Here is a 27,821-nt window from a genome sequence, read left to right as displayed (position 1 = left end):
CCGCTGAGATTCCCACCACTAGTAATATGCTGTGGTTGCGGGAAGATGCCAGGCTCCCCTACCTTTGCCTTCCATCGCCACTTTATGAGGCCTCCTGCCTCTCAGCCCGTCTTCATAGGGCTGGTAAAATCCAGCCCTATAGAACTATGGGCTGGATTTTTCAAGCTCGCCGCCAATCTCAAAAGAACAGTGTGGCGCACATGCGAGATGTGCGCCACAGAGTGGCCACGATATTTAGAGGGCCGGCTCATTTAAATGGAGGGGACGGAACGGCCACCCCTGATGACATAGAGGGGGCCGGTTCTCCAGCCCTGGCAACAGCGTCAGGCACCATCGTGCAGCTGCCAGCGCCATTTTTAAAGGGTTTCAGGCCCTTCGGACTCATTAACATTTTTAAAGCCACAGAATGTTGAAAAATAAAGTTAGACATTTATTTATATTTTCAATCCCCTCTCCCACACCACCAATAACTAATCGATTCATGGCTTGCCCCTCCCCCCCAACAAAATTTATTCCGATCCCGACCTTTCCCCCTCCTGAACTTTATTAACTATAACCCTCAATCCCTTCCCACCAATCCCCGCCAGACTTGAAAATTTCACTCCTCCCCCATCCCCACCATTGTTCCCCCTCAGATCTCTGAATGGAGATCTAAAGGCGTGGGAGTCCTGGCAACCAGCCGGAATATCGGAGCGGGATGGCCGTCGCTACAAGATAAGTCATTATTCATTAATTACCATTTATTTTAATATTTAAATTAAGTCTCTGTTACCGTGCGGCGGGGGAGCCACCACGAGGCCTCGCTGCCGCCGGTAAAATGGAGCGGGGCCTTCCCAGCATCAAGGCCCGTGGCGGACCTCTCCTGGAGGTATTTTCCGGGCCCTCCAGCCACGACCCCTGACGTTGGGGGGGCTGGTAAATCCAGCCCCATGTCTCTTGAAAAGAAACATTTGTAATGTGAAAAGACCATTTGGTTCAGGAAGCCTATTCCTTTCACAGAGAATATGCTCAATGATGGACTCCACCTGAACCATTTCGCCTTCTGAGGAAAAGTTCTGCAAGGTTTTCTTCTGTCCCTGAAAGGTGGAGCAAGTAACATTTCAGAATATATATCTAATCTTCCATCGTGTATTATCCATACTTGACTAATTGCAACACAGTAGTCGGGTAAACGTGCGAAGGGTATTACTCCTAATTGTGAATTAATGAATTGCAAATCTGGAGCATTCACAACCCTTTTAGAGTTCAAGACCAAGGTTACAGACCATATGCAATACTTAACGGGCAACTGGAAAAAGATAAAATGATGCTTTGGTCTGGGAATACCATCTACATTTTCAGCTAAGTATAATGGCAGCTGCAATTGGCAGTATTTCTTTATATATGCAATCAAGCAAGTTCACAAAAGGGATAGATACTTCATAGTTTCCAAAAGATCAGGAGGTAATCATCCATCTGAAATCTCAAAACACTGAACAAATTCCTCAAAACAGAAAGTCTGAAGATGCTAACAGTGCTTTAAGCCAGGTAATGCATGCTGGCTGTAAATGGTGTTCAAGGATACTTACTTACCCTTGCTATTTGGCATTGCCGGTACAGGCAGCTAGTAGTACAGTAGTTCATTTTACGCTCTCCCCAGCCTCTAGAGTGATCACAAAGTGGCTATCTGTTGCAGCTTATCTCACATGACTGGAATTGAATGTGTACTTTTATATGAAAGACTGGCTTATGAAAGCTCTGTGTTTATACTGTTTGGACAACTGTCTGGCAGCCATTTATCATGATTAAGGAGCTCAGCTTCATTATCAAACTAGGAGAAATCTCACTTAAGGTCAACCAGGATAAGATGCATTTAGGTGATTGTTCCAAGGAGAAGTCTCCTCGTCATCAAACTAGCTTACAGTCTTGCAGAGGCTGGCATTTTTTCTTTGTGATGGTTTAGAAGTCTAAACAGAACAATGCCTGTGTGTTCTCAGTCTCATGGTTGCCTCCAACTTTATTGTTCCAAATGACCAATTGTTTATAAAACCCGTACTATGGAATCTGCTCCATCAGTGGTTTCCTCAGAGGTTAATGTTAATGCATGTGGTGCTGGACAAGGAAATAGACAAGGCCTGTACTGGATCTGTTATAGTGGTTCCAAGAGCTTTCTTGGCTGGTGCTGATAACTGGATCCTCCCTGTATGGATGAGGCACCCTTATGCAAAGCAACTGGACTCAAGCATGATGAATGATGGACAAATCCACCTGTCATCAAAGCTGACAATGACATTGGTTGAGATATTTACAAACTGTTGTTGGCAAGTCAATGTGTCTCTGAACAGATAGCTCAATGCTTGTCCAATACACCAAGAAGCAAAATGGAGCTCATTCTTAGTCAGTCTGTCAAGAAACAATGCAGCTTGCTCAATAGTACCTGAATTATGGTGGGATATTCCCTAGCACAGTAATGAGCTAGGGTAGAGAATATGAAAACAGACTTACTCAGCAATCTAGTCGTTCAACTTCATGAGTAGAAGAACCACATTAAAGTAGACCATGAAATCCTCCAGATGTGAGGTGACCTGATGATCCAGGTATCTGCTTTGCTAGACAAATATCAACAGCCTTGGCTCTGCACAAACAGGAAGCTGGATGATCTTGTCATCTCTCAAAATGGATAGCAAAACCTCATAATATAGATAGTGGAGAATATTCTTCACCTACCACACCTCTGATGAAAACCTCAAACAGGCTGATTATGGTTTCTTCCTAGATTGTGATTGAAAATCGAGTGTTAATCGAGTGAGATGTGGTGCCATCAATTTAATGCCAGTTTCTGGGCTGCCAATTTTGTTGGGGAAGGAGGGAATTTGCTGGCCAACAGCAGCTGCCATCTCAAGCAGATGGACATCTTATTATTCTATGTAAAAAGTGGAAGGGAACAGTGCAATGCTGTTTTCCAGCCTTTGGGTGTGTCCCTAGCACACTGATGGGAGTCACTAATGGAATTGCAGACAGAAAGCCTTTTAAAAAGCTCACAGATTTTAAAGGTAGATTTTCAGAACCTTTAAAAGCCTTTTTTGTTTAATTTTCCTGATGACACTTAGGCTTTCAAGCACATTGTGTCAGTTGTCATCATTTACTTGTCCTAAGCTTTCTTTATCAGCACCAACAGTTTGGACGGCAGGCGGGTCATTTGATCCAAGAGGTGCTCCGTGGCCTCCTGGTTGTACCTGCACCCTTACATCAGCATAGAAGTAGCATACTGTACCTTGCTTTGCTAGACATGCTGGTCGATGATCCTTTTTCCAAAGGTAATCGTACAAGAAAATTTCAGGTAGCATCACTATAGATTTAAATGCCCGATCAGCCATTCTGTGTAAGGTGCTTCAGCAGCACCTCAATCATAACTTGCCATGCTTTACCTAATATTGCATGAAAGAAGGCATACTATGGAGGTCATAAGGCAGCAGTGCCACAGTAACTAAAATGGCGTCAATCATTTCTGCAGTCCCTGTAAAATCTGATGGGAATGACCATGAAATCCTACTTTCTCAGGTTCTGAGTTAGCAGAGGGGAAAAGGCTGAGCCGTATCTTCTGCTGTAAATATACCTACTGCTGCCATGCAGTTTAGAGCTTACGCATATGCAGGGAAAGGAACGATCTGTTATGGCCTGAAATTTTTGGTTGCACCTTCTTGGAGGTATGCAGCAGGTCTGACCTTTGGGATGATGTTGTGGAATGATCTAGGGTGGCCAACCTTACAAACATTTCATGCAGCACCACATCGATTTCATTAGCCATGTATGGGTGCTGCTGGACTGTCACTTGTCTGCAGTGCCAGATGTGCACCAAAGCAGCCCTCCTGTCCCTCCTTCCTTTCTACTCTCACTTCTGAGTCAGAAGTGAGAGAGCGCTAGTTCAAACCCCACCCCAGGACTCCTGGCTGACACTTTCGGTACGATACAGCAGGAGACATTAAACAGAGGCCCCACCTATCTATCGAGGTGGCTATTAAAGATTCTGTAGCATTTTTCAAAGAAAAGCAGGGAGCTCTCTGTCTTGGCCAACATTCCACCTTGTGCCAATGCCACACATAAAATCCTGTTTTTGTGCCAATTGATTTATGAATTCAAAAAATCTCAGCTGCAAAATGATGGGCATATATGCGTTGTGCGTGTACATGATGGATGAACGAACGTAATTGGAAATACTATAAACTAATGAAAATTCTATCTGCAGACCTGGTTCCTCTCGACGAGTTCCAGGAGAAGTTAGAAAAAAAAGAGCTTCTTAGAAATACAAAGTCACGGGGAAGAAAAGCTATTTCCACTAAAGTGGGCCAAAATGTAACCTTCAGAGACCCTGTGAATGATTCCAAGGCTAAAACATCATTTATACTGAACAAGTAAGTCAGTCTTATACCACCCTAAAACATTCTCAGTGATCTTTTACAATGGCTGCTCTTGTTATTCTGGAATGCTGAGCAATGTCCCTCCAGCACTGTCTTTGGCATCTGGTATATTACTACAAGGGCATGTTGGCAGATTTTTGTGAATTCTATATTAATGAAACATGCATAAACAGTGCATATTTTCAAACATTATAGTATTTTAGCAAAATAAATAGTGAGGGACGTCTGTATACTCAGACTCGTCACACTTTAAGGATGATGCATCACAGCCTTTCTTTGTGACAATATGTTCTTGATATCAGCATTGATGTTTGGACCTCATAATCTCTTTGGTATTTCACTACCAAACACTTATTGATGATTTTTGTATAAATATATATGGTCAGTGAACTCTAGTATTACTCTTGTTGTTAATGGCAAATTACTAGATAGCCAATCTTTGACAATGACATGGAAGCCTGTGATTGATTGTAATGGCTCCAGTCATATTAACTAGTTTTTACCTTAGGTATCACACTGTGAAGCCTACTGCAGCCTACTTGTCTGGTACCAGAGCTGATGATGTTCCTTTACGAAATACCTTGTCGAGAGTGGTGTTGATCCCCTTAGAAGCTGTTTCTGTTCAAGTTAAAAATTAAACATAGGCAAAAATTCATTTCTGGTCGCACTCACATAGCATTTCGCTACGCATGCAATTACTCAGCAATTTAAACTTGGCTGCCACTCTGTCTCCTGTCATCATTATCCGCTTTCTTCAGGCTTCCTTTGTCCTCTAAGCTATCTGAAACTAAGGACATAAGCATAGAAATAACTGTTACTGATGAGTGAATAACATGTTTGCATGCCATCTTCCAAAATGCCCTAGATTTTGGGAAGGTCCCAGCGTATTGGAAAACTGCAAATGTAAGGCCCCTATTTAAGAAAGGAGGGAGACAGAAAGCAAGAAACTATAGGCCATTTAGCATGACATCTGTCATTGGTAAAATGCTGGAATCCATTATTCAGGAAGTAGTAGCAGGACATTTAGAAAATCATCGTACAATCAAGCAGAGTCAACATGGTGTTTTACAAATTTATTAGAGTTCTTTGAGGATGTAATGAGCAGGGTGGATGAAGGGGAATCAGTAGATGTAGTGTATTTGGGATTTATAAAAGGCATTCGATAAAGTGTCACATAAAAGGTTACTGTACAAGATAAGAGCTCATGTTATTATGGGTAATATATTTGCATGGATAGAGGATTGGCTAACCTACAGGAAACAGAATCAGGATAAATGGGTCATTTTCAGGATTGCAAACTGTAACTAGTGGGGTGCCACAGGGATCAGTGCTGGGACCTCAACTATTTAATTAGATTTGGGTATACAGGGCACAATTTCAAAATTTGAAGATGACACAAAACTTGTGAATTGCGAGGAGGATAGCAATGGACTTCAAGAGAACATTGACAGGCTGGTGGAATGGGCAGATACGTGACAGATGAAATTTAATGCAGACAATTGATATTGAATACAGAGTAACATTTCAAAATTTGCCGAACTTGGAGTTGTGGCAAACAGTGAGGATGATACCAATTGACTGCAACAGGACATAGATAGGCTAGAATGGGCAGACAAGTGGTAGATGGAATTTAATACAGAGAAGTGTGAGATGACACATTTTGGCAGAAGGGATAGGGAGAGGCAATATATACTTAATGGCACAGTTCTAAAGGTGTGCAGGAACAGAGGACCTAGGGGTTCATGCGCTTAGATGTTTGAAGATGGCAGGACATATTGAGAGAGTAGTTAGCAAAGCATATGGGGTCTTGAGCTTCATAAAGGTAGTGAGCACAAAAGCAGGAAAGTTACACTGGATGGTGGTGTAGTGGTAATGTCACTCCGCCAGTAATGCTATGGAGTTATGGGTTTGAATCGCACCATGGCAGCTGGTAGAATTTCAATTCAATTGATTAATAAAAATCTGGAATAAAAAGCTAGTTTCAGTAATATTACCATGAACCTATCATCAATTGTTGTAAAGACCCATCCGATTCACGATTGTCCTTTAGGAAAGGAAATCTGCTGCTCTTACCTGCTCCGGCCTAAATGTGACTCCAGATCCACAGCAATGTGGTTGACTCTTAAGTGCTCTCTGAAATGGACCAGCAAACCACACCAATGTTAAGGGAAATTAGGGATGGGCAACAAATGCTGGCCTTGCCAGTGATGCCTACATCCCATGAAAGAATGAAAAAAAAGAACCATTACTAAAGCTCTGGTTAGGTCACAACTAAAGTTTTGTGTCCAGTTCTGGTCACCACACTTTAGGAAGGATGTGAAGGTCATTGAGAGGGTGCAGATGAGATTTACCAAAATGGTTCCTGGGTTGAGGGAATTTAGCTAGGTTAGGTTGGAGAAGCTAGGGTTGTTCTCCTTGGAGCATAGGAGATTGAGGAGAGATCTGATAGAGGTGTACAATATTATGACAGGTTAGTAAAGTGGACAAAGAAATGCTGTTCCCATTAGCTGATGGTACGAGGACTAGAGGACACAGATTTAAGGTTTTGGACAAAACATTCTGGGGGGAGATGTGAGGAAGAACTTTTTTACGCAGTGAGTGGTAATGATCTGGAACCAGCTGCCTATGAGAATGGTGAAAACGGAGACGATCAATGATTTCAAAAGGAAATTGGATGGGCACTTGAGGAAAATTAACTTGCAGGGCTACGGGGATACAGCAGGTGAATAGGACTGACTGTATTGCTCTACACAGAGCCAGCATGGACTTGATGGCCTGAATGACCTTCCTCTGTGCCGTAATGATTCTATGAGCTGGATATTCATTTTGCAGGCATGAAACAGGAACCAGGTATGGTTTTGCATCAGAAACCCACCTCCTGTGGAAAACTGATTCAGATTGAAATTTCCAAATGGGTAAGCCCTTAATTAGTATGGAGATGGGTTTCCTGTCCTCTTAGAGCCAGTGGGATTGAAAATGGCAGTGGGTCAGATCAAGTGTGGGGCTCATGGAAACTCCAATGGCAGTCATCACTGAGGCTACTTGTTGTCTTGAGGGAGAGATCTGATGACAACAGCACCAGAGATGTCACAGTGGAGTGGAGGCCTGGCACCAAGAGCAGGGCAGACCCTTGCTTCATCAATGACGAACTGGATCTAATTCTGAATGCTGTGAGGGAGAGGAGGGTGATCCTCTTCCCAGAGATGGCAGGAGGAGGCCACCTTGTCATGCGGCACCTCTCTTACCTCCTGCTTCTCCCCTGATGAGATGTCTCCTTCCAGGGCCTCACTGCTCTCAAGGTCTACACCTCTCTGGAGGGCTATATTATGGAGAGCACAGAAGACCATAATAACCAAGACCCTTGCATGAGGATATTGGAGGGCACCACACAACCGATCCAGGCACCAGAATTGCACCTTCATAAATCTGATGGCCTGCTCATTGGTTAGCCTGCTGAGCAGGTGACATTGATTGTTTTGCTTCTGTGCCTTTGTCTGGGGATCCTGTAGAGAGGTCAGTAGCCATCTCTTCAAGGCTTTCCCTTGTCCCCTTGGATCCATCCATGCACTTTGGGGAATGGAGTGAAGTACTGAGGCAACCTGGACTGGAGGAGGATGAAGGAGTTATGGCAGCTGCCAGGAAAGCATGCGCACACCAGAGGAAGCTCTTGTGGTTGCGGACCATTTGAACATTGAGGGAGTGGAACCCTTCCTGTTGATAGATCTCACTGGCTGGTCATTGGGTGCCTAAATGGCCACATGAGCGCAAGCGATGATGCCCTGCACCTGGGGGAATCCAGCGATGGAGGCTGAACCCAATGCCCTCTGTGTCAGCGCAGGCCCATCTGTGTCAAAGTGGATGTAATCCCATGTGCCGTCCTGAAAATGGCATCCGTGAACTGCCTGATGAGCTGCCGACTATGAGATGCCACCTAGGTCCACAGCTGATTCCTGGAATGACCCGGTTGCATAGAGGATTTAGGGCGACAGAGACCTTGATGGCTGCAGGTAGGGGACTGCCTTGGGGGCTGTGAGGCCTCAGGTTATTATGAATCAGAGCACCGAAACCTGGATAGGTGCAGCCTCCTATGGCACTGGTGCTCTGTCATTTGCAGGTAGATGACTCGGGCCATGCATCCGATTTCTTGGGTAGCGCCTTCCTCCCCTTGCAGCCCCCTGCTGCGCTGCTCTGGCCTCCTGCTGTCCAGAAGGTTGCATCTGCTAAAGCTCATCCTGGCTGCTCTCTCTAATGTCACAGTAGCCTGTTCTCATCTGAATTTCCTTACCTGGGCTTTGTGTGTTCACCAGGCCTTCCCCTGCCAATCCCAGGTATCCAAGTGATGCCAGTGGGCTCACATCCTCTCCAAATTCCTGCCACTCACCACTGAGAAAAGCAAGTCTTACAGCTGCAGAACTGGCCACTCTGTGGCACTTTTGAAGCAGCTGAGCATTTTTTGGGCCTCTGCAGTATTTTAATCAGCCTTTCCTATAGCCCTTATGGAACCCCACTGTGTTTATGAATTGACACCCTGTTGTGTTCCCACTTGGTGTCCTCCATGTTCCCAGCCTTTGAAAATTAAAAACTGCTGCTGACAAGCCTGTTAATGAGCTCTTCAACGAGCTCATCAGGCAATTAATTGGAGGCGTGTGAAAAACCCGTTCCCTCCCTCCGGGCATCCCTTTAAGAATGGCGTCACAATCCAGCGGCGGCAGGTCTCAGTGTCGAACTCCAAGAGCGTGATATTTAAATTGCGCCCACTACTGTATCCACACTCAGTGAACTTTAGAAGTCTGCCCCTATGACTCTATGACAAGTGTGAAGTGATACATTTTGGTAGGAACAACAAGGAGGGGCAATGTAAACTAAATCATACCATTCTGAAGGGGGTGCAGGAACAAAGAGACCTGGGAGTATATGTGCATAATTCATTGAAGGTGGCAGGGCAGATTGAGAAGGTAGTTAAAAAGGCAAATGAGATCCTGGGCTTTATAAACAGAGGCACTGAGTACAAAAGCAAGGAAGTTATGATGAACCTTTATCAAACACTGGGTAGGCCTCAACTGGAATATTATGTCGAATTCTGGGCACTGCACTTTAGGAAGGATGTGAAAGCTTTAGAGAGGGCACAGAAAAAAATGATGGGAATAGTTCCAGGGATGAGGGACTTCAGCTTTGTGGATAGATTGGAGAAGCTGGGGTTGTTCTCCTTAGAGAACAGAAGATTGAGAGGAGATTTGATAGAGGTGTTCAAAATCATGAGAGTTCTAGAGTAGACAGAGGGAAACTGGTGGAAGGTTCAAGAATCAGAGGACACAAATATAAGGTGATTGGCAAAAGAACCAAAACCAACATGAGGAAAAACCTTTTTACACAGCGAGTGGTTACGATCTGGAATGCACTGGCTGAGAAGGTGGTGGTTGTAGATTCAGTGGTGGCTATCAAAATGGAATTGGATAGGCACCTGAAGGGACTAAAGGGCTATGGGGAAAGGGCGGGGAAGTGGTGCTAGCTAAATTGCTGTTGCAGAGAGCTGGCAAGGACTAGACAGGCTGAATGGCTGTCCTTCTGTGCTGTAACCATTCTGTGATTCTGTGATTCCAAGACAGAGTGTTGGCTGGAGTATGCAGTTGGAAAATGGCAGTGCTGGTGTCTAATCAGCATTGCACACTGATTTACATCAGGATCTGCTGGCTATGCATGCTGCTGGCGGTTATTGTGTGCAGTTTGCCATGGATGAGGCCTGTCAAACACAGGGGGCTTTCGGCTTCATTGCATTGGCTGGATTCTCACAGGTGTAGGGAGTCACTGATTGAATGCAGGTGACTATCAAGGCACCCTCAAATCAGCCAGGAGTCTTCATTAATCGCAAGGGATTCTACTTCCTCAAAGTACGGCTATTTGTGACCACCATCAGGTGATTATTCATGTCTGCGCTAGATATCCAGGGAGCTGCCATGACTCATCCATTCTCGGCAATCACATCTCCCGCAGGTTTTCGCTCCTTCACAGAGCCTCAGCAGCTGGCTCCTGGGAGACTAGGGCTAGACCTGGCTGCTAACACCTGTAAAGAATTCTTTAATTAGTCAAATGATTCTTTGTGGTTCAAGCTCGAGTGGGTTGTCCAAATCCAAGTTTATTACCCAGACACAAAAATACTGTAATTATTATGGTTACTCTTAGGCAGTTCCTCGGGATCACGGATGACTTGCTTCCACTCCAGTTTGATGGGTTCTGAGATGGCTGATAGGTCCAATGGGTGATCTGAAGACTCACATAAGGAGCAGATGGTGCTTTAAGGGTCAAGTAAATAAGTAGTTTGGAGGTTTGTGCACTCCCTTGGACGCCTCAATTTCAGCTCTGCTTGTTCCTGACAATGTCCTTCGAGATGTATAATGCTTTCCCGAAAGAGCTTTCTCCATCTAGGATGGTCATGAGCCAGAGACTCCCACGAGCCAACAGGGATGTCTGATCTCTTCAGGGAAGCTTTGAGGACATGTCTAAAGCTGACCTCCTGGGAGTCTTCTGCTACGACCAAGTTCTGAGTAGAACAGCTGCTTCAGGAGTCTGGTGTCAGACATGCGAGCGACATGTCCTGCCCAGCGGAGCTGGTTTTGAGTGATTAGCACCCCGATGCTGGGCAGGTTGGCTTGGGAGAGGATGCTGCAGTTGCACCACTTTTCTTGCCAGCAGATTTGAAGGAATTTGTGGAGGCATCTCTGGTGGTTCTTCTCTAGTGCTTTGAGGTTCCTGCTGTAGGTTGTCCAAGTCTCTGAGCCATATAGGAGCTAACAGTTTACTTTTGCCCAGTAAACCATGATCTTACGTCTCAGGTTTGAGATCCTGATCCTCAAATACTCTCTTTCTCAGTCACCTGAAGGCTGAGCTGGCACATTGGAGGTGATGGTGAACCTCATTGTCTAGGTCTGCCTTCGCTGAGAGGAGGCTCCCATGATATGGAAAATGGTCCACATTTTCCAGGATCTCAGCATTGATCTTGACCTACAGGGGGAAGTGCTGTGCTGTGGGAGCTGGTTGGAAGAGGATGTTGTATATTTGGTTAGTCTGCCACTGTTGTATGTTGGGTTAATCTAGCTAGGAGAGATTACTGAATCTTCAGTAATTTTAGCATTAACTTATTTATTACATTTTAACTATATATAGCTTTACATAAGTCTGTATGACTTCTCTGAAGCCATGCTGCTTCTCCTCCGAGTCTGTCTCACATGTGATCTCTTACATCATCATGGTGGGAGGTATTCCTCACACTGTCTCAAACATTAACCCTTTCAAACCCTTATACTACATCTCCCCCTAAGTCTTTGTCTATATATATATTTATACATTCATTTCTTATTTTTACATACTACCCCATCTCCCCCCAAGTCTCTGACATCACAGATTCAATCTGTCAGGAGGCTTCACAACTCTCCCTGATCGTGTTGTTGTCAGACACAGAAGATTGATAGTCTTTCTCTGAACTCTTGTTTCTTGACTTGGATGGCCTTCACTGAGGTTTGTAGTATCCGGTGTTTTCTGAATTTCAGGTTCAATATCTCGTTCTCCAAATGTATGTCTGATTGACGTCTTTGATGAATAGAAATAAGATTTCTGTTTCTTCTTATAGTACTTTCTGAACTATATACTAAATAAGATCTCTGTTGACTATCATCTCTCTGGATGATTACTGCTTCTCTGCCTTGGTCTCCTTCCATCAACTTAGGTAGGTTCTTGGTACGATATTTCCTATTGTAATTACAAGCTTGTTGCTTTTGATAAGATTTTTCCCTGTCTTGAACTCTCTGATTATCCTGTCTGTGCATTGAACATAACTGGCAATTAGAAATCATTTCTTCTATACCTTTCAATATTCCCGGCCACCACACGGACGACTGAGCCTGTGCTCTGCATTTCGTTATACCCATGTGGCCCTGGTGTATTTTCTCCAAGATGTCTTGCTAGAGTGAGTCTGGAATCACCAGCCTCTCGTCATACACCAGCAAATCATCCACAATAGTAAAGTGCCTTCTGTGTTCAAAGAAGATTTTCATTACCTTACCACCAGGACGCTGCTGTGGACAATCTTGCATGCAATATGGACGGATACAGATGCATTCCTCATCTTGCATCTGAGCATGACAAATTTCTTGGAGCTTTTTTGAGCTTGCTGACCATTGTGATGTAGTGAACTGAGAAGATGACTCAATCTCATTAACAAAGTTAACATCCTATTGAATAGGATGGTCGACAGTATGTTACAACCAGGTGTGAAAGGTGTCTAGGGGTCTTTTACTGTCTTCACCTGGTCTTATTATAACAGGGTTTAATTTTAAACACACTGTGTTTTGAGCTCCCCCTTGGTGAATCCTTATTCACCACTTTCCAATTATACAGCCAAGAAATGAGCACAAACAGGCCTTCTTAGGTTTAAAGAAGAAAAGTGAAATTTATTAAAACTTCAACTCTAATTCGGTTAACGCCTACGGATACGTGCCGCGCCCCATGCTAGCATACATACGCGATACACGCATGCAAATAGGGACAGAAAAGAGCAGAAGAAAAATAAAATGGAGAGATTTGAGGCAATCTCTGAAGAGGGGTTTTTACTGTGCTTCGAACTCGCTGTAGTCCTTGATTGTAGGTAGTCTTGCTTTTCGTTGGGGCCCAGTATTCTTCTTAAACCTTGTTCACTGTAGGAGACTTTTCTCTCTTGGGGTTCAGATGTCTTCAATGGTTTCCGAAGCTGGTGAGAGTGAGGTGAGAGCAGACAGGAGAGAGGTGTTCTCAGTCCAGGAGCAAACAGCTTTCTGAGTTTCAAACACTCTGTGGCAAGTTCAAATTCAAACAGCCAGTTAGTGATGTGACTAAACTGGTCTGACTAAGTCTTCTGTGTATTGGAGAAGCAAGGACTGGGTCCTTTGTTCCAACACTGTCTGCTAGCATGCAAAAAAGGTCTTTCTGGCGAGGGGCCTGGCAATTCCTTGTGATAGGCCCTCTTTTCTTTCCAGTAGCAATTTTAAGTTTTCATGTTCATGTGGTGAAATAATGTGTGCCTCAGTCTTGGCAGATGGGGGCCTGCATGACAAGTAGCTCTGGATAATGCATTTGCTGTTGTTTGTTGCTTGTCCTGTATGTATACTGTTTCATATGTGAATCTCATCGGCCTCAACTGGAATCTCTGGATTCTTGGAGGCATCCTAGCATGTTTCTTTTCATCAAGTAAGGAAACTAGGGGTTTGTGGCCTATCTCAATGACAACCTTTAAGCCGATAATATAATCTGAGAACTTCTCACAAGCCCATATGACTACGAGAGCTTCTTTATGATGGCGTCTCAGGCAATGCTCAAGATGCATAATAAGCTGGTCTTCGACATCTATCTGGTTGTTCTTGAAAAAGGACTACACCTAACCTTGTAGATAAAGCGACTGCTGCAATTGTGGTTGGTAGTAAGGAGTTATAATGTGCTAAGGTGTCTGGTGATATCAGCATTTCCTTGATCCTGATGTGCATCCTGACAGCATGCTTGAGCTTTCCTTAATAGTTGTCTTAAGGGTTCAGTAACTTGCGCTAGTTTGGGTAAAGATTTTGCCAACTGATTTACCAATGCAAGGAATCATTGAGAATCTTGGACAGAAGTAGGAAGTGGGAATTTACTAGTGGCTCTTGTTTTGCAAGTCTGCCATTATGCCCTTGCTACTGACAATGTGTCCTAAGAAATGAATTGACATGTTTGAGAATTCACACTTTTCATTAAGTGTCAGGCCTTCTTCTTGTAGACAATTCAAAACCACTCTAATCCCCAGGTCGTGTTCTTCAATGGATTCACCATGGACTAAGATGTTGTCCATATGGCATATTACTCCTTTAAGGCCTTGTAAAATGTTTGACATAGTTCTTTGAAATATGTCCGCCGCTGATATTATACTGAATGGTAAATGATTAAAACAAAATCTTCCAACCGGAGTAATGAAGGTTGTCAATAACCTTGACTTCTTATCCAAAGGAACTTACCAAAAGCCACTATTTGCGCCAAGCTTTGTGAACATGGTACTTTTGGATAACTTTGCCAAGCTTTGTTTACTGAGGACATCGGATGAACTTCTCTTGCCATTGTCATGAATGGATGAGAACCAACTGTCAATTGTATTTTTGTGCACTTGGATGTTACTGTCAGCTGCCATTACACAAAGCATGTTAAGTTATTTTACTTCTGTATTCAACATGTTAAAACAGAGGAGGGAGATCACTTCACCAACAGGAGGTGGGACAGCTACTTGAAAGGTTCCAGTCACATGGCCTAGAAGCCACCCTTTTTCAGCCTATCTGGTTTTGAAACAGTTTCAGTTGGAGGAAACAGCTCGTACAGCCAAGCAGCTGCCTGGAAGGTGTGCACCTGGCTATCTCTGGGGCCTGCCTGTAAGAAGAAAGAAAGAAGCCACAGTCTGCAAAGCAGCAAGAAAATCTCTGCTCTCTGCCAGTTTCTCTTCAACAAAAAGGGGGGAAATCAGAAACTAAGCTACCTCAGCTTATCTCCGAAAGTGCATGAAGAAGAAAGTGTAATAGAAGAGGTTTCCTCTGACTCCTACCCCACTCGGCATTTCTAGTTGGTTAATTCCAGCTTTGGACTTTGTCAGTAAAAAAATGGACTCTGGTTTCAACTAGAATCCCTGTCAGTTTGTAATTAAGCTATTTTTCTACTTGGTAAATGTCCTTGCCCTTTTGATGCCTTTACCTTTCCTTGTATGTTTGTGAGCTTGCGTTGCGAAGTTAACACCCTCCCGAGTTTAAGAGCGTGTGCTAATAAACCCTACTTCTTTGTTTTAACTTTAACAACAGTGTTGTTGCGGTCCTGTAAAAGTCAGGGTTCACAAACTGAGGGAGTGGAGAAATATGCCATCAGGATTTTACTTTTCTTTTGGAAAAAAAAGAAAAATTTAAATCACAATCTTCTTACGGACAGGTTGTTGAAAATATAGAGAAATTTTGTTTTTCAAAATTAACTAACTGTTCACAACACCACAGCCATATTAAGTTAAGTCTACACAAATGTGAAGGGTACCATTAGGTTTAGGAACTGGAGCCATTCCTGAACACCACTCTGTAGGTTCAGTGACAGGAAGTGACTCCCATCTTGTTCATCTCTTCTAGCTGATGTTGGATTTGCTTCATTAGTGGGTGTGGTATCTTCCTAGGTGTGAAAAGACATACAAGTTTAATGTATTTTTGCAACGTAATACTATATTCAGTCTTCAGTCTTCCTAAACCTGTAAATAATTTTGGAATGTCTTTTTGGAAGTGACTCCTGGATTCTTGTTGCTTGACTTCTTCCACTTTTCTTATAAATGAAGATCAATACAAGCTCTACTGCTTAAGAGAGAGAATTCTGGATTCCATAGACCATACAGTGTTTCCAATGTCTGCTTTCCATTGTACTGGAGTGTTGCCTGTAGCTTTCCCTTGACTTTCAATTCGATCCCTCCTGGGCCATGTAACTGCGCTTTTGTTGGTTGCAGGCAATGCGTTGATAACCACAATTCATTGTCTGATAAAACCGTTGCACTTGCTCCAGTGTCTAGTTAAAATTGGTGCTACATCTGTTGACATATATCTGCAGATGAGAATGCCTGATTAGGGTCATTGATCTCACCAAGGAAGTTTTCTGATTTCTCCCTTGATGGAGATTGTTCAACTTCATTACTGGTTCTATGCGTGAAGATTTTTTCTTTCAAACCTGTGGGATTAGAGATTTTGCTTCGGCACATCTTCCCAAAATGGCCTATTTTCTTACAGTGGAAGCATTATGCTTTTTTTGCAGGACACTGTTGGTGCCTGTGGGTCTTGCTCCCTCCCTCTCCCCACCAAGTGCACCTTCTTTTCTGATGCTTCTTTTACAGGCCTGTGCTTAAGGAACTGTAGAGATGCTGGAGGTTTCCTGAACCAAGGTTTATCTTCACCTCTCAGGAAAGCTCTGTTCTTCTCCCGGACTTCTGCTTGTCTCACCAGCCATATTGCTTTGTCTAGGGTGAGGTCTTCCTTAGACTGCAATAAATCTGATAGGGATTCATCTGCAACACCTACTACAATGTGGTCTCATATTAATTCTGCTTTTAGGTCTCCATATTTGCATCATTCAGCTAGTCTGTAAAGGTCATTAATAAAAGCATCTACTGTTCCACCTGGTTTCTGGATCCTTCTGCTAAATTTTGCCCTTTCCAGAATCTTATTGCTCATCAGGTTTAAATAGTTATCAAAGGCTTTTAAAACCATCAAATTTGTCTGATGTCTCATTAATGTCTTGTCTTGCAGTAACATCATTTGCTATTGATCCAATAGAATACAGCAACATTTAAATTTGCTCTGCTTCAGACTGGCTGTCTAACTTGGAAGCAATTCTATATCATAGAAATCTTTTCGCCAGTTTGACCAATTGTGAGTTTGATTTGGTCCTTCCATGTGTCCAAACCTCTCTGGTATTGTGAGTTTAAGATAGAACGATAGAAAAAGTACAGCACAGAAGGAGGCCATTCAGCCCATCATGTCTGAGCCGGCCGAATAAACTATCACCCAAACTAATCCCACCTTCCAGAACCTGGTCCATAGCCCTGCAGGTTAAAGCACCTCAGGTACATGTCCAGGTACCTTTTAAAAGAATTGAGGGTCTCTGCCTCCACCGCCGTTCCTAGCAGCAAATTCCAGATACCAACCACCCTCTGGGTGCAAAGGTTTCCTCTCATGTCCCATCTAATCCTTCTACCAATCACCTTAAATTTGTGCCCCCTGGTAACTGACCTCCCCGCCAGGGGAAACAGGTCCTTCCTGTCCACTCTACCTCGGCCCCTCATAATTTTGTACATCTCAATCAAGTCACCCTCAGCCTCCTCAGTTCCAGGGAAAACAACCCTAGCCTATCCAATCTTTCCTCATAGCTGCAACCTTCAAGCCCTGGCAAAATTCTTGTATATCTCCTCTGTACTCTCTCTAGAGCAATTATGTCCTTTCTATAATGTGGTGACTAGAGCTCACGCAATACTCCAGCTGTGGCCTAACCAACGCTCTATACAGTTCCAGCATCACATCCCTGCTTTTATATTCTATACGTTGGCCAATAAAGGAAAGCAATCCATATGCCTGCTTCACCACTCTAGCCACCTGTTCTGCCACCTTCAGGAACCTGTGGACATGCACTCCAAGGTGTCTCACTTCTTCTACCCCTCTCAATATCCTCCTGTTTATTGTATATTCCCTCACTTTATTTGCCCTCCCCAAATGCAATACCTCACACTTCTCTGATTGAATTTCATTTGCCACTTTTCTGCCCACGGCTTTCCTCCTCACTCTGAACTACAGGGCCAATTTTGTGTCATCAGCAAATTTCCCAATCATGCCACCCACATTTAAGTCAAAATCATTAATATATACCACAAACAGCAAGGGACCCAACATTGAGCCCTGTGGAACACCACTGAAAACCGCTTTCCATTCACAGAAACATCCGTCGACTGCTACCCTTTGTTTCCTGTCACTGAGCCAATTCTGGATCCAACCTGCCACCTTCCCCTGTATCCCATGGGCTTTCATTTTGCTGATCAGTCTGCCATGTGGGACCTTGTCAAATGCCATGTAAACCACATCCACTGCATTACCCTCATCAATCCTTCTTGTCACTTCCTCAAAAAACTCAATCAAGTTAGTAAGACATGACCTTCCCCTAACAAATCCATGCTGACTATCCCTGATTAATCCTTGCCTTTCTAAGTGACAGTTTATACTGTCCCTCAGAATAGATTCTAACAATTTACCCACCACCAAGGTCAGACTGACTGGCCTATAATTACCTGGCTTATCCCTTGCACCCTTTTTAAACAATGGTACGCATTCGCAAACCTCCAATCATCTGGTATCTTGCCTGTATCTAGTGAGGATTTGAAGATGATCTTCAGCGCATCCGCTATTTCCTCCCTGGATTCCTTTAACAACCTGGGATGCAATCCATCCGGTCCAGGTGATTTATCCACTTTCAGGGATGTCAGACCCTCAAGCACTTCCTCTCTCATTATGCTTATCGTATCTAATATTTCACACTCCTCCTCTTTAACTACAATGTCTGCATCAACCCTCTCCTTTGTGAAGACAGAGACAAAAAACTCATGAAGACCTCTGTCCACATCTTCTGCATCCACGCATAAGTTCCCCAGTACATCTCTGATAGGCCCTACCCTTTCCTTAGTTATCCTCTTGCTCTTAATGTACTGATAAAATATCTTCGGGTTTTCCTTGATTTTACTTGCCAATAATTTTTCATGTCCTCTCTTTGCTTTTCTAGTTTCCTTTTTTACTACACCCCTGCACTTTCTAGACTGCTCTAGGCTTTCTAAAGATATATTGGTTTCTATTTAATTTGCTTTCTTTTTAAAATTTTCCTTCCGATATCTGAAGTTTTCCTGTGTTTTTCAGCCTTGCACTGGCTCTCGCTATAGTCACTGTTACTCCCTGTGAAATCTAACCATTAAACTCTATTTATTGATTTCTTTCTTTAAATGCAGTTTTGCGTCATTTTTTCTATACTCTTTTTACTCCCTTTACTTGGAGAATTGAATATTTGCAGTCTCTTTTTTTTCTTTTTCTTGCGGTTGCCACGTGTAATGGCACTGACCTCGGATGTGCCCTCGCTAAGGACTTTTGCTTTTCCTGGTGCTGCCTGCCTAATGCCATTAGGAACAAATTTTTACCCTCTTTAAGGGTTGCTCACCAGATCCCTGACCGCTCCTTGGTTCTCCGACTCAAAGCCTGCAATCGCTGGACTGGAATTTTTTCATTGACTACCCGCCTCTGTGGTGCAGCCTGAATGCCTCTGCAAGCCAATTCCTCCAACTCTCCATGCCTCCTTCATCCGCAGAGCAGCTCATGAGTTTTTTTCACAGCCTCTTCTTGAGTTCTGTAGTTTTGGTGCTTTTTTCAAGTGAGCGCTCTTCAAAGTATTTCTTCAAATTATTCTGGGTGTTGTATGGTAAGAACCACCGCTGTTCATCATGTTGTATATTTGTTTAGTCTGTCACTTTTGTATGTTTTGTTAGCTAGGAGAGATTACTGAGTCTTCAGTAATTTTAACGTTAACTCATTTATTACATTTTGACTATATACAGTTTTACATAACTCTGTCTGTCTTCTTTGAAGTCATTCTGCTTCTCCTTCAAGTCTCTCTCACATGTGATCTCTTACATCATCATGGTGGGAGGTATTCCTCACACTGTCTCAAACATTAACCCTTTCAAACCCTTATACTACAGTGGACCTTCGTTTTCTGAGTGTTTAGTGAAAGACCCATTTTCTCATATGCTTAGGAGAAGGAGTCAACAGTGATCTGGAGCTCAGATTCAGAGTGAGTGCACACATGCATCATCTGCATACTGAAGCTCAAGGACTGAGATTGGAGTGATTTTGGTTTTGGATAGGTTGACTAATCTCCCGTCTGTTCTGTAGATTATTTCCATGCCTGTGGGTAGTTTGCTGGAGATATGGTGTAGCATTGCAGTGAGGAAAATGGAAAAGAAAGTTGGTGTGATGACATAGCCTTGCTTGACCACAGTCTTGACTGAAATAGGGTCTGTGGTGGTTCTGTTGGTGAGGATCACGACTGGCATGTCATTATGGAGTAGGCGGAGGATGGTAACAAACATCTGAGGCCAGCCAAATTTGAGCAGGATGCTCCATAAACCTTTGGGGTTGACAGAGTCAAAAGCTTTTGTGAGGTCAGAAAAGTCCATGTACAGCAGTTGGTGTTGCTCCCTGCATTTTTCTTGGATTTGCTGCGCAGTGAAGATCACGTCTGTGGTGCTTCTCGATGGGTGAAAACTGCACTGAACTCTAGATGGAGCTCTTTAGCTACTGGGAGGAGGTGATTGAGGAGGATCCTTGCAATGATCTTCCCTGTGGCAGAGAGCAGGGAGATTCCTCTGTAGTTTCCACAATTGGTCTTGTCTCCCTTCTTGAATATAGTCACGAACTCAATATCCCTGAAGTCCCCCGGCAAGTGCTCCTCATCCTAGATGAGGGATATGAGGTTGTGCAGTCGTGCCAGGCATGTATCTATGCCATGTTTCAGCATTTCGGCAGGGATTCTGTCTGCTCCAGAGCCCTTGTTGTTCTTTAGCTGTTGAATGGCTTTTTCAACCTCACTCTGGACTGGAGTAGCACCGAGACTGAGCCGGACGGGGTGCTGAGAGATGGAGTTCAGGACATTCAAGCCGAACACAGAGTCATGGGGTTGATGAGTTCTTCTAAATGTTCCCTCCAGCGAGCACTGACTGCCTCCCTGTCCTTGATGAGTTCTGCTGCATGCTTGGCTCTCAGCAGGCTGAGCCCTTGAATGCTTCGGCCATAGATCGCCTTGACAGTGCTGAAGAAACTGTACATGTCCTTGGTGTCCACAAGTTGCTAGATCTCTCACACCCTTTCTACCCAACATTTGTTTTTAATGTCCCGGGTTTTATGCTGCACCGCTGCCTTCAGGAGACTGTAAGATTGCTGCTTTACCTTGAACGTGTGTTGAAGTTTCCAGCCTATGAAGGTTATGTGCTTACGCTCAATTTCCTCTATTTCTTAGTACTGTTACACAATAAACTTATGCAACCTGGTTTCCTGCAGACCCAAGGTGATCAGTCTTGCCTAGTCTAGTTGTTTTTCATCCAACTGCCCAAAAGTGTTAATTTGTTAATTGTCATTCAATTGTTTGATTATATGCAGGTGGAGGGTGTTAATTGGGGTCTTACTTGAGCAGTTATAAGCAAATACTTACTGTGACGGGTGGAGGGTTTTGAGTGAGGAGCTAAATGTTTGTAATCTTTTTACTCTGTACAGTAAAGATTATCCTTCCATAACAAGGTTTCTGGAGTTTAGCATGGTAACAGAATGGTTCCCTATAGCTGAAGGTTGGAAACTAGGAATTTTTTTATCTAGAAAACTAAAATCTCATATCTATTGTGGAAAATATGGCAGAAAACAAGTGTAAATTGTCAGGGTATGATTACCTTCAAATGTTCTTTGAGTCTGAACCATATGACCAGTTGAAGATTGAAGTGAATATGTGGACACAGGTTACATCTCTAACAATGAGGAAACAAGGTATGGCCTTGGCATTGTCACTTCTTGCCAAAAGTAAAATCAGATGTACAGTGTTTTATGAACTGGATACTGATGAAGGGTTGAATCCTCTGTTAGAATTCTTGGATGAAATTTACACAAAAGATTACTTATTGAATGCTTATGAGGCATGGTCAGACTTTGATAGATTTCAGAAAACAGATGGTTATTCAATGGAGGAATATATCATGGACTTTAACAAACTGTATAGAAGTTTGAGGAAATTCAATTTGGAGATCCCTGGTTCAGTGCTAGCATTTAAATTGCTAGATTGTGCTAGGGTGTCGCATATGGACAGGCTCCTGTTTCTAACTGAGGTTCAGTTCTTGGACAAAAACTCCCTGAGGATCAAATGTCTGCTGCCTTAAAGAAATTCCTGGGGAAACAATCATTTCCTGCAGACTGGTAGAACAAACAAGGCATTCTGTGGTGACACAAAGCATAGAGGACTCAATGTTTACTAGATTTTGAAATGGTCCAGATACTGGAAGCAGGCATAAGTACTATAGAAGAATTAAAGACAGGAGGAATGAGGATGAAAGAACCTTTAGCAGGTCTGACTATTACAGTGGAAGACAGAATTGGAACAGCAATCATTGGTGAATGAATCCCATGAATGCCCAAGGATAGGTGCTTCAGATGTGACTCAAAATATCATTATGCAATGAACTGCCCTAAGCAGAAGGGCAGAGTCCTCGAAATAACACACAATGCTGAGAATTCTGAGGCAGAAGAGGAAGATACTGATGAATCTGAACGAATTGTACTAGCCACAAGGAGTTTTAGTCCTGTGATGAATGTGCTAGTTGAGGATTAATTCAATTGTGCTGTATTGGATAGTGCTTGCACGTCGACAGTATGTGGAACTGATTAGTTACAATGTTATCTGGATTTACTTGGTAGTGAGGATCGATGCAAGGCTAAGGAGTATAAAAGTCCTACCAGCTTTAGGTTTGGTGATGACAACACATTGAAATCACTCGAGAGAAATAATTCCATGTAAAATAGCTGGAGTAAGCATTTTATATGTACTGATGTAGTCTCACGTGAGATATCTTTACTGTTGAGTAAGCCTTCAATGAAACTTGATATGGAGCATGATAAGGCAATTGTTTTTGGGAAGTCAGTGAATTTGTAATTTACCCTGTAAGGGTATTATTGTATCCCCTTAACAAAACCTAATGTTTCTAATCAGAGTGTTAGAACAGTATTAATGGCATCAGGTGTTAAGAATCAGAGAGATAAAAAGTAAATTGTCTTAAAGTTACACAGACAATTTGCTCACCCTTGTCAGAGATTAAAAACCCTGCTAAAGGATGCGGATGTGATTGATGAAGAGTATACGAGGATAATAGTTACCGATACGGCCAATTATATACTTTATCTATTTTAGTTTCAGAACAAATATCCTCCAACCAAATTCTTTAATAAACAACAAAATTATTAATTTATTATAAAACAATACTCATTCAATAAAAATGTAAAGCTTATTCACATACAGGTTGAAATATGAAAGTATAAATATATACTCCCTTCTAAATAACCCAACACACACACACACACACACACACACCGGTTAAAGAAAAAATAAAGACGCTTTCTCTACAGAGATCAACTTTACAAAAGCAAAAATACTTTGGCCAAATACTTGTAAATATTTGAAGAAGCAGGATTAGATATGGAATTTTCCAACTGGTTCTTTATCTGGCACCCAGGTACATGTAGACTGGTGTCACTAGACACATGTGGTGGTCACTGGGATCTTTTCAGAAGCAGTTTGTTCAGAAGATGTAGAGAGGAAGTTCTCCAGAAGCTTCTCAGGAGAAATGCTGCAGCAGTTTCTCCAGTTCTCACACTGGATTCTCAGGGTTTCTGAAAGAGGTGGAACAGGATGAGCTGGTAGCCTTTCTCTCTTAGCAGTCTTACAGCCCAACTGCCATTCAAACAGTTCAAAAATGAAAACAACTACTGACCACCATAAATCTAGACATGTCACTTCTCTATAAACAACTATAATAGTCAGCAAGGCTCCTGCTGTTTACTTAGCTTAAGACATGTGACTTCCAGTAAGTGTTGTTTTTAAACAATGTCCCAAGTTTCCTTCCAGTGACCCTTTAAAAAAAAAAAGTCCAGCATCTCCTCAGGTATTTCCACAGTCTTTTGAACACAAGTCCTTAAAACATATTAACAATGGAAGCATGTTCATGACATAAGTGCCTGTAAAAATACACCACGAAGAAATGTTTCTACTGTAATGGCAATTTTCATTGTCTAACCAGGACAATTAAAGGGAATGCAGCAAGTAATCTGCATAATCGCAAACATTTTATTTAACTGCAAACAATTTTCTGTTTTCTTGACATTCATCCAAGTAAAGAACTGTTCCAAAAAAATTCAATATTTCATTAAAAAATCAAAACATTCACCTGAAAATCAGCGTGCATGAATTTTGAAAATCCATATACCATACATTACAGGAGGCCTGAACATTAACTAGTTCTCTGCTACTGTAAACAGAGTAAGCTGGAAAGTAAACAAGACAGCTGTTTTCTAGCAGGAAGGGAAAAGAATAAAGATGACAGATTAAGATGTCTCAGCTATCCAGCAGCCACAATATTTGTTTCAATATTTAATTCCCTTGATGCTTCTTTCCAATACAGTCAGCAACAAATCAGAAATAAATATAATTTATAAAAGTAATTGCCATGGGTATAATGGGTATGTGCACTTACAGCATGTACCATAGAGCAGTACCACGTAAGTTCAAACTTGAGGTTTTCTCCGTTTTTGAGAAACCAAGGTCAATGATCACAGTGCAGGGCTACACCCAGGTTGAGGAATTCACTGGGACTGTTGTACAATCTCAAAATCATAATGATTCAGCTATTCCACTGCAATAAGATGGGAGATTGCGAACACAGAGTACATAATCTGAAAGAAGTTGAATGTGGAATGAAATCATCAGCACAAGGCTGGATTCTGTTTAGTTCTCGTGATATGCATGATGCTGGCAAAGCCACATTTTTGTTGCCTATCCCGAGCTGCCTTCAGAATGTAGGAATGAGACTTCTCTTTGAAATGCAGCAGTCCCTGTGGTGATGGTATTCTGCAGTGATGTTAGGAAATAATTTCCAGCAACAGTGAATGAATGGCTAAATATGTACAAGTAAGGAAGGTGTGGCGTGGAACTTGAGGTTGATGATATTTCCATAATCTTGGGTATTAAATCAGATGTTTATAGAAAGGCACAATTAGGATTATTCATTTTCTTCTGAAGGAGAGAGGAAAAGAAAAGAAAGCTGATCCTTTTCTTCAGAAATATATTTTATTTGTAAAAGTATATTACATAACAATTGAAATTTGACATTACATAAAGTGCAATACTGTTCAATTACTTTCATATTAATAAAATTTGTAAGAGTACATTACATGTCAGTTCAAATTGGACATTGCATAAAGTGCAATACCGTCCAATTACTTTCAATACAGTGTGTGGCGCCCTGAGGTGCCTCACTGCACTTACATTTAAAAGTTATATTTACAATATACATGTCATGTCAAACATACAGCCCAGTGGGTTTTACACAAGTTCCAGCCCCTCAGTGTACTATGGCAGGAAAACCTTAGACTGTGGCCTTTCCCCCCATTGAGCCTTTGTGGAGGCTGCCCCAAGCTTTAGTGCATCCCTCAGCACATAGTCCTGGATCTTGGAATGTGCCAGTTGGCAACATTGGTCATGGACAGCTCATTGCACTGGAAGACCAACAAATTTCAGGCAGACTAAAGAGCACCTTTCGCCGAGTTGGTCCTCCAGCAGCAGTTTACGTTTGTCTCAGTGTGTGTCCTTGGGAACAGCCCATAGAGCACAGGGTCCTGTGTTACAAAGCTGTTTGGGATGAGCCTCAACAAAAACCACTGCATCTCTTTCCAGACTTTCTTTGCAAAGGCACATTCTTGAAGGAGATGGACAAGGTTCTTGTCCCCACCGCAGATGCCTCAAGGATACCGTGCAGTGGCGCTGAGACACCAGGTATGCATAAAGAATCTGATAGTGAGGGCCCTTCTCACCACAGCCAAGCTACGTCTTGGTGCTTGTTTGAAAGTTCTGCGATGAAGCAATCTGCCGAATGACTTTGACAGTCTGCTCAGGGAAAAATCCAACAGGATCTACCATCTCCTTTACTCACATGCCCTTGAGGACGTTACGTGTGGACCACTGCCTGTTGGACTTGTGGTTGAAGGTGCTTTTCTGCACAAACTTTTCCTCAAGGGTCAGGTGTTACAGCAAAGGTCCAACTGCATGGAGTGTTCCGTGCAATGTGGCCAGACCCATCCCTCGCAACACTGGGAACAGATAGAACCTCAGCAAATGGTGACATTTTATGGGCCCCCTCAGGTCGGGAACGGAGGTGGGGTTGCCCATAAAATTGCGTCAGAAGGCAGGGGTTGGAGTTCCCGTTGCCTTCCCAACACCTTCCAATTTAGGCTTGGCGAGGGACCAATTGAGACCCTTAAGTGGCCAATTAATGGACACCTAGGGGCCTCTTCCCACCTCTGCCTAAATTTAATGAAAGGCGGAGGGGCCTGCCACTGCTGGGAGACGCCGCCAGGTAAAATCTGGCAGGCTCCTAGTGGGAGTGGTGGTGGGGGGACCTTCTTTGGGGACAATCCAGGGCTCCCAGAGGGCCCCCTCTCCTCCCCCCCCCCCCCCCCCGGGAAGATATCCCACCCCCCTCTCCCCACCCAATCGCCAGGGCCTGCCTGAATGGCCCTGGCAACCCTGACCTCACTCACCTCTGCTGGGGTCTTTGCCATTCCTGGGCTGCCGGTACTGCAGAGCTGCCAGCCTTCCAATTGACTGGCAGTTCTCGGAGGTGGGAGCTCATCCCTTAAAGGAACTGAGTCCCTGAGGGCGGGCAGTTAATTGGCTGCCTGTTCTTAAATATCAACGGGATCCAACGGAGGGCTGAAGCAGAGTCTGCCCCCACCTTCCGGCCTATCCCCAGGACTCCCGCCTTCATAACAAAATCCAACCCTTTGTGTTTGTGTACCAAAGGTCTATGCACAGCTTGATGCAGTCACACACAAATGTGTCTATCGGGATGAGGGCATTGTTGGGTATGTCTTTCCCCTCTTTATCTAGAGATTTGTATATTCTCTCCCTGCAGACACAGTTCACTTTTGATGTCTAGATAAAGTGGAAAATGGCTCGGGTGTTTGCTGCATTGCAGGAGCAGTGGATGGGCCACACCTGCACCACATACAGCAACACCGAGAGCACCTCATACCTGATGACCAAGCTCTGACCCACAATAGAGAGGGAACGTCACTCCATATGCCGAGTTTCTGTTAAACCTTGGCTATACGCTTCTCCCAGTTTTTGGCGCACGCCTTGGCCCCTCCAAATCATATCACCAGCACTTTCATGTAGTCTGAACTGATGGTGAAGGGGGACAAAGGATCAGTCAGCCCGGTTCCCAAAGAACATGGCCTCGCTCTTGACGGATTTACTTTGGCTCGCGAGACCAGTTAAAATTGGTCGCAGATGCTTATCAGTCGACAAATCGACAACATCCGAGCAGCAAATGACGGCACCGTCCATGTACAGGGAGGCCTTGGCCTGAGTGCCTCTGCTGCCTGGGATCACGACCTCTCTTATGCCCTCATCCTTCCTTATGGACTTGGCAAAGGGTTTGATACAACACCCAAACAAAACAGAAGAGTGAGGACAGCCTTGCCTGACTCCAGATTTGATCGGAAAGCTTTCCGATTCCAACCCATTAACTGAAACTGTGCTATTGATGTTTGTGTAGAGCAGTTGGTTCCAACTGCGGATTGCCTCCCCAAACCCCATTTCGGAGAGAAAGCTGAATTTTATTACTTGAACTGTTGCGGTATGGGTCGGTTCTAAAGGGGCAGGTGTAGCTCTGACGGTGGGTCATTGTCATTAGCATCTCTCTAAGTCAGAGGCAGAAAGAAAAACAGGGTAAATACATATGTGAAACAGAGATGGGTAAATAATCACTAGGCAAATTTGGAACAGTCAGTGCTTTCTTAAAACAGAAGCTTATTTACCTCAATGCATTAGGAAAACAGTCAAGGATAGATAAAACAATTGTTACAACCAGGTGAGAAAGGTGTCTAGGGTTCCCTCTCAGCCTTCACCTGATCTTACCGTAACAGGGTTTCATTTTCAACACACTGTTTTTAGCTCCCCCTTGGTGAATCCTTGTTCACAGCTTTCCAATTATAAGGCAAAGAAACCAGCACAAACAGATCTTCTTAG

At 43.3% G+C, this 27,821-nt stretch overlaps 1 protein-coding gene across 2 annotated transcripts in view; it reads left to right on the top strand.

Annotated features, from left to right (window-relative positions):
* The window catches only part of LOC137379383 (uncharacterized protein C7orf57-like), a 124,597-nt gene that overhangs the window by 89,514 nt on the left and 7,262 nt on the right, over positions 1–27,821 (top strand). The window contains exons 8-9 of one of the 2 annotated variants that reach the window (XM_068050117.1): positions 4,226–4,391; positions 25,467–25,565. In XM_068050117.1, the coding sequence (XP_067906218.1) occupies positions 4,226–4,391; positions 25,467–25,557 (257 nt within the window). In that variant the 3' untranslated portion in view covers positions 25,558–25,565. The remainder of the gene's footprint in view (positions 1–4,225; positions 4,392–25,466; positions 25,566–27,821) is intronic. The other variant, XM_068050127.1, reaches the window with a different exon arrangement.

The sequence above is a fragment of the Heterodontus francisci genome, chromosome 2, assembly GCF_036365525.1.
Source record: "Heterodontus francisci isolate sHetFra1 chromosome 2, sHetFra1.hap1, whole genome shotgun sequence".
NCBI lineage: Eukaryota > Metazoa > Chordata > Chondrichthyes > Heterodontiformes > Heterodontidae > Heterodontus > Heterodontus francisci.
This window is presented reverse-complemented; position numbering and strand designations above follow the sequence as displayed.